The sequence below is a fragment of the Chrysemys picta genome, chromosome 9 (assembly GCF_011386835.1).
Source record: "Chrysemys picta bellii isolate R12L10 chromosome 9, ASM1138683v2, whole genome shotgun sequence".
NCBI classification, from domain to species: domain Eukaryota; kingdom Metazoa; phylum Chordata; order Testudines; family Emydidae; genus Chrysemys; species Chrysemys picta.
In genome coordinates this window covers 87,078,237-87,095,362 of record NC_088799.1, presented here as the reverse complement: position 1 = coordinate 87,095,362, position 17,126 = coordinate 87,078,237, and the positions used below count along the sequence as shown (strand labels likewise).

The following is a 17,126-nucleotide window of genomic DNA, read 5'->3' as shown; positions in this document are numbered from 1 at the left end:
ATGAAATTCTGGCTCTACTGAAGTCAATGGCAAAGCTCCCATAATACACTAAACATAAAATTAATAAGGGCAATTAATAGCCTATCCATTAAACAATTTTAACTGTCTTACAGAGAAAACAATAAACAAAGGACAGTTGATGTGGTTGGAATGCCCAAAGTAAATTTTTGCACATCTAGGTTTGTTAGAAAACTTGTTTTGTATTAGAATCTGTATCTACCTTTATTTCCACACTTTAAGACTTAGGTTTCATTAATTAACATATTCTTGGAATTACATTTTGATAACTTACAATAAAGTTAGTTACAAAAGTGACTTGGGAATTTCCTTGGTTTTGTTACAAAAATACAAGTATATTATCAGTATAAATCAGCCCGCTGCCTGAATTCTAAGATTGGCATAGACTCCTGCAACCATTTGGACTTCAGCACATACAACTTTTGCTCAAGGGTCCTAGTTTTCCTCTGTCTGCTCCAATCTCCTCTCCTCAGGTTAGGTTCTCTTATGTATACTCTCTCTCACTCCCAATCCATGCATTGTTTGTAAGATTTATAGGGAAAGATTTGGATTACAGAAGCTCCAGGCTTTGCTAGGAGCTGAAGATCTGGTGTTGTAGACTTTATTTGAGCTGTTGAAGTCATAGCATAGGGATGGTATGACAGGGTAGGCCATTATGATCACCGTTACAAGGTTACGATATATTTTGTACAAAGTATGCCTTGTGTGGCATCATTTGAAAAGTCATAATCTGCTGACTATTATCCTGGTAAAGTGTAGCAACACTATATGTAAAGTTATAAGGTTCTACTGTATGATTGTTACTGAAATGTGTTATAATTCTGGGGAACACCCACAAAACAGTTCCTCAGAGACGATGAGGCTATCACCTAGTTAAGTGGACATTCTTCAGCAGGGGGGAAAGTGAACAAGAAATTTATATTCCATCACTGGGATGGCCTATAGTTCAAGTCCACAAGAAACAGGCTGACACCAAATGACTCAGCTGAAAATTGAAGATCTTTCTAGGACAAAGGACTGAGTTATAAAAGAGGGGTAAAAACACTTTATTCTGTTCCTCCCTTTATCTCTGATGACTGCATTATCAACAGCTGAACAACAACAGAAGGACATACTCAATTGCATGGGGGAGTCCTGTCTGGAAGGACAGCCTATTATAGTAGGGCAGCAAGACACATACATTTGCTCAGAATCCATTTTAGTTTGTTAGATGTCAGTTGCATTTTATCTTTTATTTCTTTTGTAACCAATTCTGACTTTTATGCCTCATTACTTGTAGTCACTTAAAAAAAATCTCTCTTTTTTGTAGTTAATAAACTTGTTTTATCTAAACCAATGTGTGTTTGGATTGAAGTGTTTAGGAACCACTACTTGAGATAACAGGACCTATGCATATCATTTTCCTTTGATGGAAATGACAGATTTTCTATAAGCTTGCATTGTCCAGCAGATGCTGGACACATTTCTGGGGGACAAGGCTGGAATTGGGAATTTGCTGGTGTCGCCCTGTACATAATTCATGAGTGGTTGGCAGAGCATTTATGTAACATCCTGGGAGTGATTTTGCTAGTGGCTGCGTGTGAACAGGCCAGGAGTGGATGTTCTTACAGAAGAGTGGTGTAAAAGGTACCCCACATTGGAGACTCGAAGGAACGCAGCTATTCAACAATCCAGATTGTACCCTGGAGAATATCACAGGAAGGACAGGCCTCATTCTGCTATTTTTTTTTTTTAAAAGTAGCCTATGCAGTCTTAATGCACTAAAGTCTTTTCATCATAAAGTGTTTAGGGCTAGATGTTGTAAAGAAACATATTTTGATGTAATTTAGGTTATTGTGACTGGCTTTAAAAACAGTTGAATTTAAAAAAAAATTGATAAAAGCAATTTTTCAGTAACAGCGTTTTTTAGGTCAGATAAAATTCAATATGACTAGCTCATCTAAAAGAGAAATACCTTATCCTATATAATGCTTGAAAACATTTGAGCAAAAGAAAAATAGCTAGAGATACACTAACCAAAATAAGTACTGTAGAAAATGAATGCAAATCAGTCTCAATTGTTAAAGGACAACCATGTTACAAGATAAACCATTTGCATTACACAATCTGTTTTTTTTCCCCATCTCTGTAGCTACCTGGTGATGTATACAGTGCTGACAAAGGCTTAATTCCCACAGAGCAGTTCATTGCATATATAAGGTTCTTACTGGAGTTGAGCTGAATTTCAGATACTTTGTTCTGGGCCAAATTTGATTTGGCATTTAGCCAAAACACTTGCCAATTTGATTTCTTCCTGTTCACCTAGCTAAATGGGTTGTAGTGATGTCTCTATTGAAGACATGTTAAATAGATCTGAAACTCAAATATAGTTGAGATTTGGACTGATTAAGTTCAGATAAAAGGAGAAATTCAGAAGAAAATTCTGCTTCCTGAATTAGGCCCCCCATCCTGTAATGAACCCTGGGTGGACAGGGGGGTTGGCCTGCACAGAGCTCATTGCAGGCTTGGGTCTCATCTCTGACCTATCATTGGTGAAGGTAAAAAGAACTAATCAGTTTCTTAGAATGAGGTTACACAAATGGATCCCAGGGAAATTAGAAAGTCAACTGGCATTGGACACCTAACGCCCATTAGCGTTTTGGAAATTTTTCCTTTTATTTGCATTATGCCTTATGTGGAATTGCTGCTCAGGGCGATCCCTGTGTGTAACCTCAGCTTTGCTCTCCTAGATTTTTTGAGAAGTCCTTCCTTATAGAAAATACCAGTTCTGAAAACAATGTTTAACATCTAAACCCCTCTTCATCCTCTGTTCGCCTTATTTACTCTTTTGCCTCCGGAGCCTGGTCGGGTTCCTTTGTTTGGAGTCGGGCTGGGTCCGGCTCTCCTGCTTCAGCTGCGAGCGCTGCCGGCAGGGGGCGCTGTGTTCACTGAACGCCTGGCTCAGGCTCCGGCTCCCCAGGCGGGCGGGCTCACTCCGGCTCGCGGGGGGGGTCTCAGTCCTTTGGAAGTTTCTTGTCCCCATGGCCCCCGTCCTCTCCCCGGGAGTCCGGGGGTCCGCGGCCGCTCTCTGGCAGCCAAGGCGAGCAGCGGAGAGCCCGGCTGGGGGCCAATCACCGCTCGCTGTCCGGGCCAGGGCGCGAGCCTCGCCGCCCCTCCTCCCTCAGGCGCCGCGGCCGCCTCTTGCCCCGCCGGGGGCTCCCCCGGGGCGCGCCGTGTCCCGCGGCCGGCGCGCTGAGGCGGAGCCCGTGAGCTCGCTCCGCGGCGAGCCCCGGTGGGCGGGCGGCCCGCGCCTCACAGCAGCTGCTCGCCCTCCAGGCCGGCCCCGTCGTGAGGCGCGGCGCCCTCGTGCCGCCCGCTCCAGTCGCGCTCGATGTAGAGGTGGAAGGGGTCGTGCTTGGACTCCAGCTTGCGGGAGCGGGTGTAGGCCAGGATCAGCCCGCCCGCCAGGCAGCCGTAGAAGATCATGATGAGCAGGATGTAGAGGTAGGCGTCGTCCCCCCCCGGCGCGGCGGCCCCGCGGCTGGCGTTGGCCCCGCCGGGCAGGTGCCGCAGCAGGTGGCTGAGCAGGGTCCGCAGGCGCAGCGCCTCGCTGCAGTTCATGGCGAGGGGTCAGCGGTGTCCCGCCCGGGCCGGCCGCCGGCTTCCCCGCTCTCGGTGCTGCCCTGGAGGGAGCCGGCTGGACGCCGCGCCCGGACCTCGGCGCTTCTCATCCTCCCGCGGCGCCTGGCTGCGTTGTGCTGCGGGGAGGCTTCAATGCAGCTTCCCCCGCCCACCGCGGGGCTCTTCTGCTCCATAAGTGGAGATGTTCCCGGCAGCCCGGCGCGCAGAACCGCTGCCCCAAGCCTTGTTTATCTCCAGGAAACAGAAATATGCTTTTAAGCCGCCCTAGCAGAGGGAGATTGTAAAGGGACCGCGATGTTCCCCCACTCTGAGCTGTGCAACATAGGCACGGGATTGAACCAAGGATTCGTGCGGAGTTGAAGCCTATTTTAGCGAGAGATATCCCAGCTTGATTTAAAGCCTCTCGAGGTGGAGAATTTGCTACATCCCTCTCTGATCTGTTCCAATGGTTAATTACCCATCGCGTTAAGTAGCTGCATCTTATTGCTAGTTTGAACTAAGGTGACTTCATCTTTCAGCTGCTAGCTTCTGTTGGCTAGATTAAGGAGCCCTTTACCTTTAATCTGGCAGGCAAAGGGATAAAATATTGTATATTTCTAGGTTAAATGGGGAAATTGCAGCTACAATGATTCCTAAAGAATCATATTTACTAACGTGGCTCAGTGGTTCTAACTTTTGTACTGGTGACCCCTTTCACATAGCAAGCCTCTGTGTGCAGCCCCTCTTTTCAATTAAAAACACTTCTTTACATATTTAACACCATTATAAATGCTGGAGGCAAAGTGGGGTTTGGGGTGGAGGCTGGCAGCTCATGACCCCCCATGTAATAATCTCGTGCCCCCTGAGGGGTCCCGAACCCCTGTTTTAGAGAGACTGAGAGTTCTCATAGTGTCCAGTTTAAGATGCTGTAGTTAGGGACTTAGTCAGAAACCTCTTTTGTACCTGCAGTTACCTGTAAAAACTGAACTCAGATTTGCAACTTTACCCCTGGGATTATTCCTACCATTGAACTTCCAGCAAAAGGGCAGTTGTCTGCTTTTAATGAGAGGGTTAATAATAGGGTGACGAGACAGCAAATGTGAAAAATCGGGACAGGGAGTGGGGGGTAATAGGAGCCTATATAAGAAAAAGACCCAAAAATCCAGACTGTTCCTATAAAATTAGGATATCTGTTCACCCTAGTTAATAAAGGGGCTGCCCCTGCCAGGCAATGAGCCCCTTCCATCTAGGATAATGTTAACCACTGACAGGATTTGATGCTCAGCACCTTATGGGAACAGGGTCAGTCATCAGTAATAGAAGCATTTCCCCATGCTACTTAAATTTAGTTGTGTTTTTTCTATCCAGTGCATGTGTTGGTGAGGGAGGCAGCAGCATGTGTCATTCCGGGAATCAGGGAGGTAGAAGTATTGTCCTCATGTGTAAATTAAAGAAAAGTGGATTAAGCTGCCCCTGGGCAGCCCACCTGCATTTGGGATCTGCCCTGTTGCAGCTGTATTTATGTAGTTGTGCTGGGGTAAATTTCCTTAATGTAGAAGTTCTTTTGTGTCTCAGTTTGCCCATTGTAAACTGGGATTACAATACTTTGCGTCCCTCAGAGTGAATTCTGAGAATTAATTAATGTCTGTAAGGTACATTGGATGAATAAAACGTTCAGTAGCGTGGTTCTGCCAGCCCCTTGTAGCAAGATATTGTTAAAGTGGGAGACTACTTAGTTTAGAAGAGAAACAATTTGGAGAGCAAAAGGCTAATGGTGTCTGCTAGTAGATGCATTCTGTATCGTGACTTGAAAAACAGGGTCAGAGATTCATTTGAGGAGACACAAAGCAAAGTTCAGCAGCATTTTCTCTGGCCAGTCTCATTAGCTTTGCCTTTTCAAAAACAGATTACTTTTCTTGGGACTACAAAGGAGCTTTTTTAGGCTCTCTCTTTTCAAGGGGCTAGATCAAGAACTAACTTTATTGATATAAGAAAAGAAGAATGGAAGCTGAATATTATTAGGCCTGAACTTCTGGACTAACCTCTGGGCAGCAATGTTAGTCAAGTCTTTTTGAAAAAGCCCTCCAAACACAGTACGGGATGGAGAGGAAGCAATCCTGTCCTGGCAGGGAGTGGACTAGATGGCCTTGGGGCTTTTTTTCCATTTCAAATTGCAGCGATTTTACTGACTTATTGAACCATCCATTCTCAAGCCTGGTGACAAACAATTTAGGCAGCTCAGAGGCCAACACACTTCCTTTTCTGCCATGGGTGGGCCCCTGATACCTATTGGGCAATTTAGGCACTGCTGTAAGACTTTGAGTAATAATGGTTCTGTGGTTTTCTTCTTTGGAAAAAGGAAAGTATTTAGGGTGACCATATTTCCGAAACGGAAAAATGGGACACAGTGCGAGGCTGGCTGAGCTGTCTGCCTCCCACATGCGGCTGGGATCGCTGCTCACCTGAGCCCTGCCTGCTCCCCCACCCGAGGCCTGCCTCCCTCCAGAGCAGAGCTGGCATAGCTGCTCGTCCCCCCTGCATGTTTCTCCGCACCGCACCCCACTTTTTTGACAGAAATGGGCATTTGTCCTGTTTGCTTGTGCCAACTGCCCACTTTTGCCAAAGAGGTTGGGACGGCTGGGACAGGGCTTAAAAAAGGGACTGTCCTGGCCAAAATGGGACATATGGTCACCCTACCGGTATTTGAAATGGGGAAATCCCTCCTCCTTAGTCACGCAACTCTGTCTACCCAGCCAAGCTTCACTTAAACACACAGCCTTGCTCCATAGGAAAGAAAAATCCATCCAGTGGGCAGATCAACCATTTAGGTTAGTGCCATTCTGGGGCACACTCCTCCATAGGGTGAGACAGCTGAGCCATATTGTATAACCATTCCTCTTACACTCCTTGCTTGGGCAAATATGAACTTGACACCATCTGAGTTCTTTACCTTCTTTTATGCGTAGTAGATGGCAGAAGCTCCATTTTAATTGGCAAAGATTTAGTGTCTAGTGTAAATGTAGATCCAAGCTGGATGCTTCCTTAAGTGGCAAGACAGGATCATTTTACTGCAAAGCAGGTTGCTATAAAAATGCAGAACCCAGCCCACTAAAACCTGTTTATTAGTTAGTTTTCAATATGTTTGTTAAACGTGAGTTCTCATCAGTGTGCTCAGGCAATTCGCTTTGTGCTGGATTCCTTATAGCAGGGGTCGGCAACGTTTGGCACGCGGCTCGCCAGGGTAAGCACCCTGGCGGGCCGGGCCAGTTTTATTTACCTGCTGACGCAGCAGGTTTGGCTGATCGCAGCCCCCACTGGCCGCAGTTCGTCGTCCCGGTCCAATGGGGGCGGCGGGAAGCGGCACGGGCGAGCGATGTGCTGAGGGCCGCGATTGGCCGAACCTGCCGCGTCAGCAGGTAAATAAAACTGGCCCGGCCCGCCAGAGTGCTTACCCTGGTGAGCCGCGTACCAAATGTTGCCAACCCCTGCCTTATAGCAAAGTCCAGATCTTTGTTAAGCATTAGGCATATGAGACCTTATCTCTATGGCTATAGCAAAGTAGTTATTCTGGACAACATATGCCTGTCAATTTCCCTGGGTAAACAAGCCCCTAGAGCACAGGGTTGCAGGGCAGCGGGAAAAGTAGGCAAGCAAACAGTTGCAAAGACAGCTGGGCAGGCACAGGGAACCCAAGCAGTGGCCAGAGTTGCCATGCAGAATAGAGGAAAAGGAGGAACAAGGGTTTAAGAGTAAAAGAGGCAGAAGCAAGAGGGCATCGTTTAAACATTGGAAGTCAAATCTTACTGAGGAAAATAGAAAGGAGCATAAACTCTGTCAAGTCAAATGTAAAAGTATAATGCAGGCCAAAAAAGAATTTGAAGAGCAAAAGATACAAAAACAAACAGCAACTTTTTTTTAAGTACATCAGAAGCAGGAAGCCTGCCAAACAATCAGTGGGGCCATTAGACGATTAAGGTACTAAAGAAGCACTCAAGGAAGACAAGAAGAGAAGCTAAATGAATTTTTCACATTGCTTTTCATTGCAGAGAATGTGAAGAAGATTCCCACATCCGAGCCATTCTTTTTAGGTGACAAATCTCAGGAACTGTCCCAGATGGAGGTGTCAGTAGAAGAGGTTTTGAAACAAATTGATAAATTAAACAGTAATAAGTCACAAGGACCAGTTGGTATTCACGCCAGAGTTCTGAAGGAACTCAAATGTGAAATTGAAGAACTAACAACTGTGGTATGTAACCTATCGCTTAAATCAGCCTCTGTAGCGGATGACTGGAGGATAGCTAATGTAACGCCTATTTAAAAAAAAAAAAAAAAGGCTCGAGGGGTGATTCTGGCAATTACAGGCCAGTAAGCCTAACTTCAGTACTGGGCACATTGGTTGAAACTATAGTAAAGAACAGAATTAGCAGACACGTATATGAACGCGATATGTTGGAGAAGAGTCAATGCTGCTTTTGTGAAGGCTAATCATGCCTCACCAATCTATTGGAATTCCTTGAGGGGTTCAACAAGCATGTGGATATAGTGTACTTGGACTTTCAGAAATGGTAGGAATAAATGGTCAGTTTTCATTGGAGAAAGGTCAATGGGGGGGGGGCGTCCCCTTAGGATCTGTACTGGAACCTGTGCTGTTCAATATATTCATAAATGATCTGGAAAAGGGGATGTACACTGAGGTGGCAAAATTTGCAGATGATGCAAGATAATTAAGTCTAACACTGACTGCAAAGAGTTACAAGCGGATCTTACAAAACTGAGTGACCGGGCAATAAAATAGCAGATGAAATTCAATGTTGAAAAATTATTCCAGCAATACATACAAAACGGTGGAGTCTAAATTAGCTGTTACCACTCAAGAAAGAGATCTTGGAGTCATCTTGGATAGTTCTCTGAAAACATCTGCTCAATATGCAGCAACAGTGTAAAAAAAAGCTAACAATGTTAGGAACCATCAGGAAAGGGATAGATAAGACAGAAAATATAATCTCAGCATATAAAGCCACGGTACACCTACATCTTGAATATTGTGTGTATTTCTGGTTGCCTCATGTAAAAAAAAAGATATAGTTGAATTGGAGAAGGTAGAGAGAAGGGCAACAAAAATAACTAGGGGTATGGAACAGCTTCCATATGAGAGATTTAAAAGACCGTTTAGAAAAGAGATTAAGGCAGGATATGATTGAGGTATATAAAGTCATGAATGGTGCAGAGAAAGTGAATAAGGAGGTGTTATTTACTCTTTCACATAAAACAAAAACCAGGGTTTGCCCAATGAAATTAATAGGCTGCAGATTTAAAACAAACATAAGGAAGTACTTGACACAACGTACAATTCATTGCCAGAGGATGTTGTGAAGGCCAAAAGTATAACTGGGTTCAAAAAAGAACTAGATCAATTCGTGGAGGAATCCACTAGATCCATTCGTGGAGGTCCATTGCTGGTTATTAGGCATAACCCCAGTCCCTAAACCAGAAGCTGGGACTGGAGAGGGGATGGATCAATTGAAATTACCCTGTTCTGTTCCCTCTGAAGCATCTGGCACCAGGATAACTGAGCTAGATGGACCATTGGTCTGACCCATTATGGTCACTTTTATGTTTTATGTTAAGTGGGTCTGAAGTTGGCTGAGGAAAGCCTGGTCTATGAGAAGAAAAGGCTGGAGAGAATAGTTCAGGAACTATTTGAGCTCTGTACTGGTCAAAACAAGCTTTGTGTTGTACCAGCAGAAAGGGGTATTTTATAGCCTTCAGAGAGGAGGGTCAGTGGGTCAATGTGGCCCTGAACCCATAAACAGCAAACAGAGTTTTGTTTTGTTTTTTTCAAACTCGCCCTCCTAGTGTACTAGGCAATTATTTTAAAAAATAAACAAACTATAAATTAGGATCCACCTCCAACAATTGAACCTCCCCTTCCATTTCCACACCTTCTATTTCCATTCACTATTGCGCTGTACCTTGTGTAGTAACCTGCATCAGCACAAGGTGAGAAATGTTACTACCTCAGAATGGCTGTAATTTCATATCCACTTAGCACTAGTGTATGTAACTACACAAGGTGCAAGGCCTGGTGAATTGGACCAAAGTTTTTTGTCTGTCCCACATTGAATTAAAAAAATAAAAAAAAAAAAAAGCTTTTAAACAAAGTTATGCCCATCCACACAACGTTGTTAGCTGAAATGGATTATTTATTAAAAAGATGTTTCTGTATCGTAGATGAGGCTTTCCACAGCAGGCTACAGTACTCAAACTATAAATAGCACTGCTGAGCACATACAGAGGAGGTTCAGTGGTGCTCACCTCAGCTAGAAACGTTAGTGCAGCTTGTTTTCTACATTACAATGGTCACCTGGAATTGAAGTAAGCCAAAGACCAGAAGAGTGTAACTTTTTTTTTCAGCAGTGTGACATCTAAGTTGCTTTTCTGGGGTAAGGCTGTGCTGGATCAAGCCATGTTTTTGATTTCTTTCTGTTCCAAGCACAATTCCCTGCCAGCAAATACCTAAAGCCCTGAGGCATCTAAATAGGGTAAATGCTTATAGAATGAGCTGTATGTTCTTGTAAAACTAGCCAGATGGCTCATTTTTGTCATCAGCAGCTTTTAAAGAAACAGCAGCTTAGTATTTGTGCTGTTCTCTTCTTCCTTTATCAAAACTGCCAGCATTACTGCACTAGTGCCTTCACTTTCTAGCGTGCTAACCAGCCCCTCTCCCTTTTTAAAGACATTTTTATGCCTGTCTACCTCCCCAGCCGGTTTTGCTCAATTGTGTCAGTATTTAATTCTCTGCAGGAACAGACGTTTAACCCATTGGGAGCTTGCAGGCATTTCAGGTCAAATGTTGCCTTCTCACAAGCTACGAGCAATTTTTGTTGATTGAAGTGGGCATTGCCAATGTGTGTTGTTCATAATACACTTCAAACCAGAACTAGCACCTTTGTTTATTGCATTAACACATTGTAAAATGGCGGGGGGGGAGGGGGAATATGCCTAACAGTACCTGCACCAGCAAGTTTAACCAGATGCTCACTAGTAGTGTGGAAAAGATGCTTCTCGGGATCCAGAAAGGTACTTTGCTATGTAGAATGGTCCCTACTGGGCAGCACCAGAGAAAATTTACTCTCCTTCCTTCTCATTGCAAATGGCTAGAAGGGCTGTGTTAGGGAATTTAAAGAGCAATATACCAGTCCCTGCTTAGAAGGATGGGCATCCTCAGGACAAGTCTTGCTTGGAGACAGCCCTACTAGGGGAGAATTCAGAGGTACCAAGAAAATGAAGCTAAAGATTAAATGAATATCTAGCTCCCATTGGACAGGAACATCTCACAAAATTTCTCTTTAAGTAATGTTGTACTTCTGTGGCGTGTTGCATCTTTCATGTGCTGTATCCAGTGCTTCTCAAAGTCGGTCCGCCCCTTGTTCAGGGAAAGCACCTGGCAGACCAGGCCAGTTTGTTTACCTGCCACGTCTGCAGGTTCGGCTGATCACTGCTCCCACTGGCTGCGGTTCGCCATCCCAGGCCAATGGGGGCTGCGGGAAACGGCGCAGGCCGAGGGATGTGCTGACCGCCTTTCCCACAGTCCCCACTGGCCTGAAGTGACGAACCACAGCCAGTGGGAGACGCGATCGACCGAACTTGCGGACATGGCAGGTAAACAAACCGTCCCGGCCCACCAGGGGCTTTCACTGACCAAGCGGCGGCACGACTTTGAGAAGCACTGCTGTATACCGTCCACCGCCTGGCTTTTCAGAAAGACTGGAGTCTATGTATGCGCTGTGGTCGCATTCAGAATGACAGCGTGTGCAAGTGGAATGGCAGTGGCCCTCTGCCCTCAGATTCAGGCACCAATATTTTCTCCACTCATTGGTTAAAAAATTAAGGCTACATTTGCTTTACATATGGGGAAACAAGCAGAGAAATGAACAGATTTACTTTAAAGGCACAGATAGAGCCCATCTTAGCGGTGGGAGGAACTTTTTCATGTTTAGAGAGCTCTAAGAGTAGAACTCATGTTCTAAGAGTAGGCTAATCTGGCTATGTTTAATATGCTAGTTTAATTTAATACAGTGATCAGACTGGCAACTTTTAACTGAAGGTGTTTCAGGAAGAATTACTTGCAAAACCAGCTCTGTGCTTAAGACACCGAACGAGGAACAAGCAGTAACTAGTTATGTCCAAGTGGTCTTTGAACAGAGGCCTGACTCTTGCATTGAACCTCACTCCCAGTGGTAGACTTATGGAAACAGCAGCAAACTAATAGGTCAAAGAACTAAAAGGCCCTATTTCTATCACAGCTTATTTCTTCAAATCAGAGTAACCAAAAATGATAGTTTAACTCCAGATTTACTAAATATAGCCAGTCCTCTTTACTCTGTGGTTGGTTTAATCTGTGTGGTATTCAAGAAATTTAAATATAAATCCACTTTAGTTTTGCTGCAGCACTGATTTAATTGGAAGTTGGGTTTTTTTAGTCCAAATACATTTTCACACGAATCTAGATGAGTCAGGTCATATTTTAAATGCATTTTTAAATATCCTACAGAAAAATAAAGCCAAAGTTAGTGTGGTTCTGCTATGTAAAGTAGCTACAGCACCTTAATGGGTCTGCCCTTTACATGATCAGATTCATGTATGGAGATGTTTGGGGAAAATGGCTAGGAATTTGAAATTGATGAAAAATGGAGTTTTCTACAGAAATTTTTTTTTTTTTTTTTAGTCAGCTCTACAACATTTCACCTCAAGCCTCTCGGAAAGGAGCTTTTTTTTAAGTATATAAATAGTACTTAATAGAAAGAAGCTTTAAGTAATCAATTCATATAAGTAGCTTTGCCAACCAATACCATTTTAACCGCTCTAATCCAGTATTTATCAAATCACTCAATCATTCGGCGATGGCTTTTTATTAGAGATTGGCTTGAAGCAGCTTTCCCAGACCTGAACGTTCCTAACCTTTTTCTACATCTAGCAAATGGCTGACATGGACCAGCTTCCATTGCAGCTCCGTATATTTGTCGGACTAGAAGCCCAGCCCTTACCTTAATACACCATCTGTGTTGATGAAAGCTGTCTGGTTTTTTTTTGTTAGTGTTGTATTGAATGTTAGTTGCTAAATGTTTTTGTAAAACTATCCTCCACCAAAAGAACACTTTGTCTCCTCTTTGTATATGCCAGACTACTTTGTCAGCGTATTAAAACACTTTTTCCAGAAGCAACTTAATAAGTTGCATGGTTATGTACAATGAACAGTAAGTAAGTCACAGAATTGTAGTTTTTGTTAAGGGGGAAGTATTGTATGCAACACCGTCTTTGTTTCTATAACTGTCAAGATTTGTTGTAAATATTTGCAGTGTTTTGAAGTCTTTTTTTCCTTAAATGTAAGAAATGTCTACTGTCCACTACTAAGTTATTTCCCACAATGTTTCCATACTTCCTACATACAGAGAGGAGTTACTTTCTTAAAGCAACATAAGGGTCAGTGCAGATTTGTTTTTATTCTGTAGAGCATCCCCAAACCCCCTGAATGAGTCACCTCGTAGAATTTTTACAATATGCACTGCAAATACTTAATACCTGTGGAGTTTGTACTATTGTGCATAGTCCCCTTGAAAGCACTAAAGGTGTTTGCAGGATCAAGCCCTTCCTTTGATATCAAAAGGATGTAGGTAAAAAGATGCAATTATCTGAAATTTAAGATACCTGTTCTGCCCATCATGAGCGCATGGGCCACTTCTCTGTATTCCGTTTAGAGAAACTTTTACATATTGATCTAAAAACTGATCTAAGATTGTGTTGTGCAAAAATGCAGTCTCTCAAACACTTTGACAACAAGAACCAATTCAACTGTATTCCATCTTTGAAAGATTACTTTAACTTTCATACACACTGAAAATAATGATCCCCATCAATGAAAACATATGGGTACAATAGAGGGGAAACTACTGAGGCCCAATAAATACATTGTATGAATTGCTTTTTTTAAGCATATAAGATCTGCCATCAGATCTAAGTGCACATAACTAGCTATTTCTTACAGTTGTTTAATTATAGTTTCTTTGTGGTGTTTAAGTGGTCTAAAAGCTATTTTAGTTCTTTAACAATGAATAATTTTAATACAGAAAGAAAACTAACATGTCTTCAAGACTAATAATCTGAAAAGCCCCTGTTGACATGGGCAGTATTTCCTGTATTCATAAACAAGTGTATGTGTTTAAGGAAAAGAGCTCTTTCTCTGGTCCCCTTTAATGACTGTTGAAAATCCATGCACAACTAGCAGCAGCCAACTTTAAATTGATTTGCTCCCCATCCCCAAGGGGTTTTAGCAAAATCACTTGGCAGTGTTGTGGTTTGACTAGAGGAGTTATGCATGTAAAAATAAATAAACAAATAAAAAGTTCCTTGAAAGTTTAAAAAGAAATTGGTCCCAGAGGAAAGGACAGTCCAAGAGCTTATGGTTAACCAATCCATAACCATGATTTATTTTCACTTTGAAAGTTGGTTGAGCTGGGAAAAAGGGATTCACACATACACCTCACAGAAGGAAAATCTTGCCCTGATTGTTTTTTAAAATCACTATATACTGAAGATGCTTCATATAAAACCCTTCACTCTTTACAATGACAATATCAGATAATTTTCCTTTTTACCATCATATACACAACATTTAAATATTATGAATAGACAAAATCTATTTTATAAATACTTTAGATCAAAGTAAGTTATAATATCACAGTTGAGAGCCACATCTGTACAAAATGTAAGCAACATATATAAAATGATTAAAAAAGAAATTTAAAGTAGAACAGTCGCAAGAGCTTCCACTTTTTACAGTATTTATGGTTCAAGTGGTAACATCTAAGAGAGATACATGAGCCCAGAGTGCTAACTAAGGATTTTGAAGAAACAGTACAGGATGTTGCACACTCAATGGCAAACCATTATTGTATTATTTTGCCTCCTTCCCACTTCAGCACTTCTACAGTTTCCAGTTTTTAAAACAAACATTTTCACAAACAGAAAGACAAAGTTCTACCTAAAGTGTTTTCTCTTCTTTTAACAAGTTTAATGAACAAAAATCCCTAACTAGAGACCAAGCTCATCAACTGTAAGTAAAAGAAGAATATGGGAAATGCTTGGCTTCCAACTGTGGCTTGTTTTGATTGACATATTTAAAAGGTGAACAGTAATACTTTTTAATAAGTTAATACAAAATGTTTTAGGCCCTGATCCTGTAAATTCTTACATGTGTTTAGCTTTACTCATAACTTTACTCATGTGAGTAGTGCTACATATATAACTAAACATTTGGAGGATCAGGGCCTAATATTTCAAAGCAATAACAGAATGTTGACTTAAAAGGTTCATAGCTGTTTAAAGACAAAAAATGATCTGAACGTTAGTTCTGCCTTTACTTGTCTGTAAGAGCTCAGTTCTATATGCTAGCTGATGACCTCACTAACAAGCAACAGTTCTTGCAGTGGGATTTTTTTTTTTAAATCTTTGTGTCAAAGTTGAAAATGCTGTTTTGAATTAAAAAAACATCGTGGCAAATATAAAAAATATTTCAGAACATTTAAAGTCTACTGGAGATAAGCTGTTCATAGAACACTCTTGAAGAATGAAATTCTGACTAGTTTGATTTTAAAAAAGCCTTTCAATTCACCCTTCTTATTTCAATAAAGTATTTTATATTCCTTTTTAGGCACTGAAAAGATTCATAATATAACTGGATGTGCAGAAGATTCAATCTACTGTCAGTAATGCATTTTCAGTGCCATGTAATTAATTCTGTGGCCTTGAATAAATTCTGTAGTACGAGTGTTAATAATCAATAGGCCCAAGTCTTGGCTCTTGTCAACCTGAGCTCAATGCAGGACATAACTGGGGTAGGATGGGGAGAGGTGGTATTTTAAGCTACCCTGCTGGCTCACAGCTTCTGAATACAAAGGGGCCATAGCAGAATCTAGAATTGGGCTTAAATGCAGTGCAATAATCTCAGATTTCTTTCCCTCTTCCATGAACTCAAATTCTAAAAAGAGCTTTATACATCTGTACTGGCCTTTTAGGTAACGTTGATAAACAGATCAGGTTCAAGTTAAACTATTCATTTTCATTTAATCTAGGACAGAACCTGAGATAAGACATTACACCAATACTTTTGCGAAAGCTGCAATGCTTTGTATCTAACGTTTTCCTACTTCATCTTCACTTTTTGCATAAGAAGTGCAAATCTTAAATGTGTTTATTTTTTCCCCTCTCCAAGTACCTTTCTCTGATATAGGAATTATCATATTTACATTTTAACTCATTTTCATATTTGTATGGGGAACTGGAGAAGAACAGATAGGAAAGCAGTTGGAATATGGTATAGAAGCAGCAGTGGAAATCAGGTTATCAAGTCACATTGCTTCACCTGATCACATCTAACTCCAAGGTGGAAGTGATCGAATGAAACAGTTTAAAGTGGGTAAGTGTTTTCGGCTAGCAGCTAGAAAGTTTGGTTCCATAAGCAAGTGTTTTTCCCCACAGGACCTGGCGTTACAGGTTAGGTAGGTCTTCGCTGATTTCATGTTCTGTCTGAACTACCTGTGGTATCTACAGTACACAAGGATGTCCAATATTCTGAGGCTTGAGTTTGTCCGGTAGGGTATGAGAAGGAACTTTCTGCAGAACTTTCTAGTCAATGTAGCTCAGACGTTTATTTGCCTCCATACATTCGCTCGATATCATTGAGGTAATGGTTCTTTAATTCCTTCCTTTTCAATTTGAAAGCATCAGTTACTAGACCAGTCTCTGGGGTCCATGGTTCAGGGCTTAACCGTACTTTGATTGGTATTTCAAATCTCTCTAATTTCACTGCAGGGGGCAATAAAAACAAAACACATTTATGATTACATTCACAGATAAAACACTGATTTATGCAACTTCATGAACAGGAATCATCATAGATTATAGGACTGGAAGGGACCTCGAGAGGTCATCGAGTCCAGTCCCCTGCCCGCATGGCAGGACCAAATACTGTCTAGACCATCCCTGATAGACATTTATCTAACCTACTCTTAAATATCTCCAGAGACGGAGATTCCACAACCTCCCTAGGCAATTTATTCCAGTGTTTAACCACCCTGACAGTTAGGAACTTTTTCCTAATGTCCAACCTAGACCTCCCTTGCTGCAGTTTAAACCCATTGTTTCTGGTTCTATCCTTAGAGGCTAAGGTGAACAAGTTCTCTCCCTCCTCCTCATGACACCCTTTTAGATACCTGTAAACTGCTATCATGTCCCCTCTCAGTCTTCTCTTTTCCAAACTAAACAAACCCAGTTCTTTCAGCCTTCCTTCATAGGTCATGTTCTCAAGACCTTTAATCATTCTTGTTGCTCTTCTTTGGACCCTTTCCAATTTCTCCACATCTTTTTTAAAATGCGGCGCCCAGAACTGGACACAATACTCCAGCTGAGGCCTAACCAGAGTAGAGTAGAGCGGAAGAATGACTTCTCGT

The 17,126-nt window shown here is 42.2% G+C and overlaps 2 protein-coding genes across 14 annotated transcripts in view; both read right to left on the bottom strand.

Annotated features, from left to right (window-relative positions):
* Positions 1-3,309: 3,309 nt before the first annotated feature.
* Positions 3,310-3,618, bottom strand: KCNE5 (potassium voltage-gated channel subfamily E regulatory subunit 5). The gene has a single exon (XM_065556815.1). The coding sequence runs from the start codon at positions 3,616-3,618 to the stop codon at positions 3,310-3,312; it is 309 nt and encodes a 102-aa protein (XP_065412887.1).
* Positions 3,619-13,447: 9,829 nt separating this feature from the next.
* Positions 13,448-17,126, bottom strand: part of ACSL4 (acyl-CoA synthetase long chain family member 4) — a 110,647-nt gene continuing 106,968 nt past the window's right edge. For all 13 annotated transcript variants that reach the window (XM_065557267.1, XM_065557271.1, XM_065557274.1 and 10 more), the window contains one exon: positions 13,448-16,482. In XM_065557267.1, coding sequence (XP_065413339.1) covers positions 16,325-16,482 — 158 coding nt within the window. In that variant the 3' untranslated portion in view covers positions 13,448-16,324. The remainder of the gene's footprint in view (positions 16,483-17,126) is intronic.

Excerpts from the sequence above, each read along its gene's own strand:
- KCNE5 (XM_065556815.1), bottom strand. The coding sequence starts at position 3,618 with ATGAACTGCAGCGAGGCGCTGCGCCTGCGGACCCTGCTCAGCCACCTG.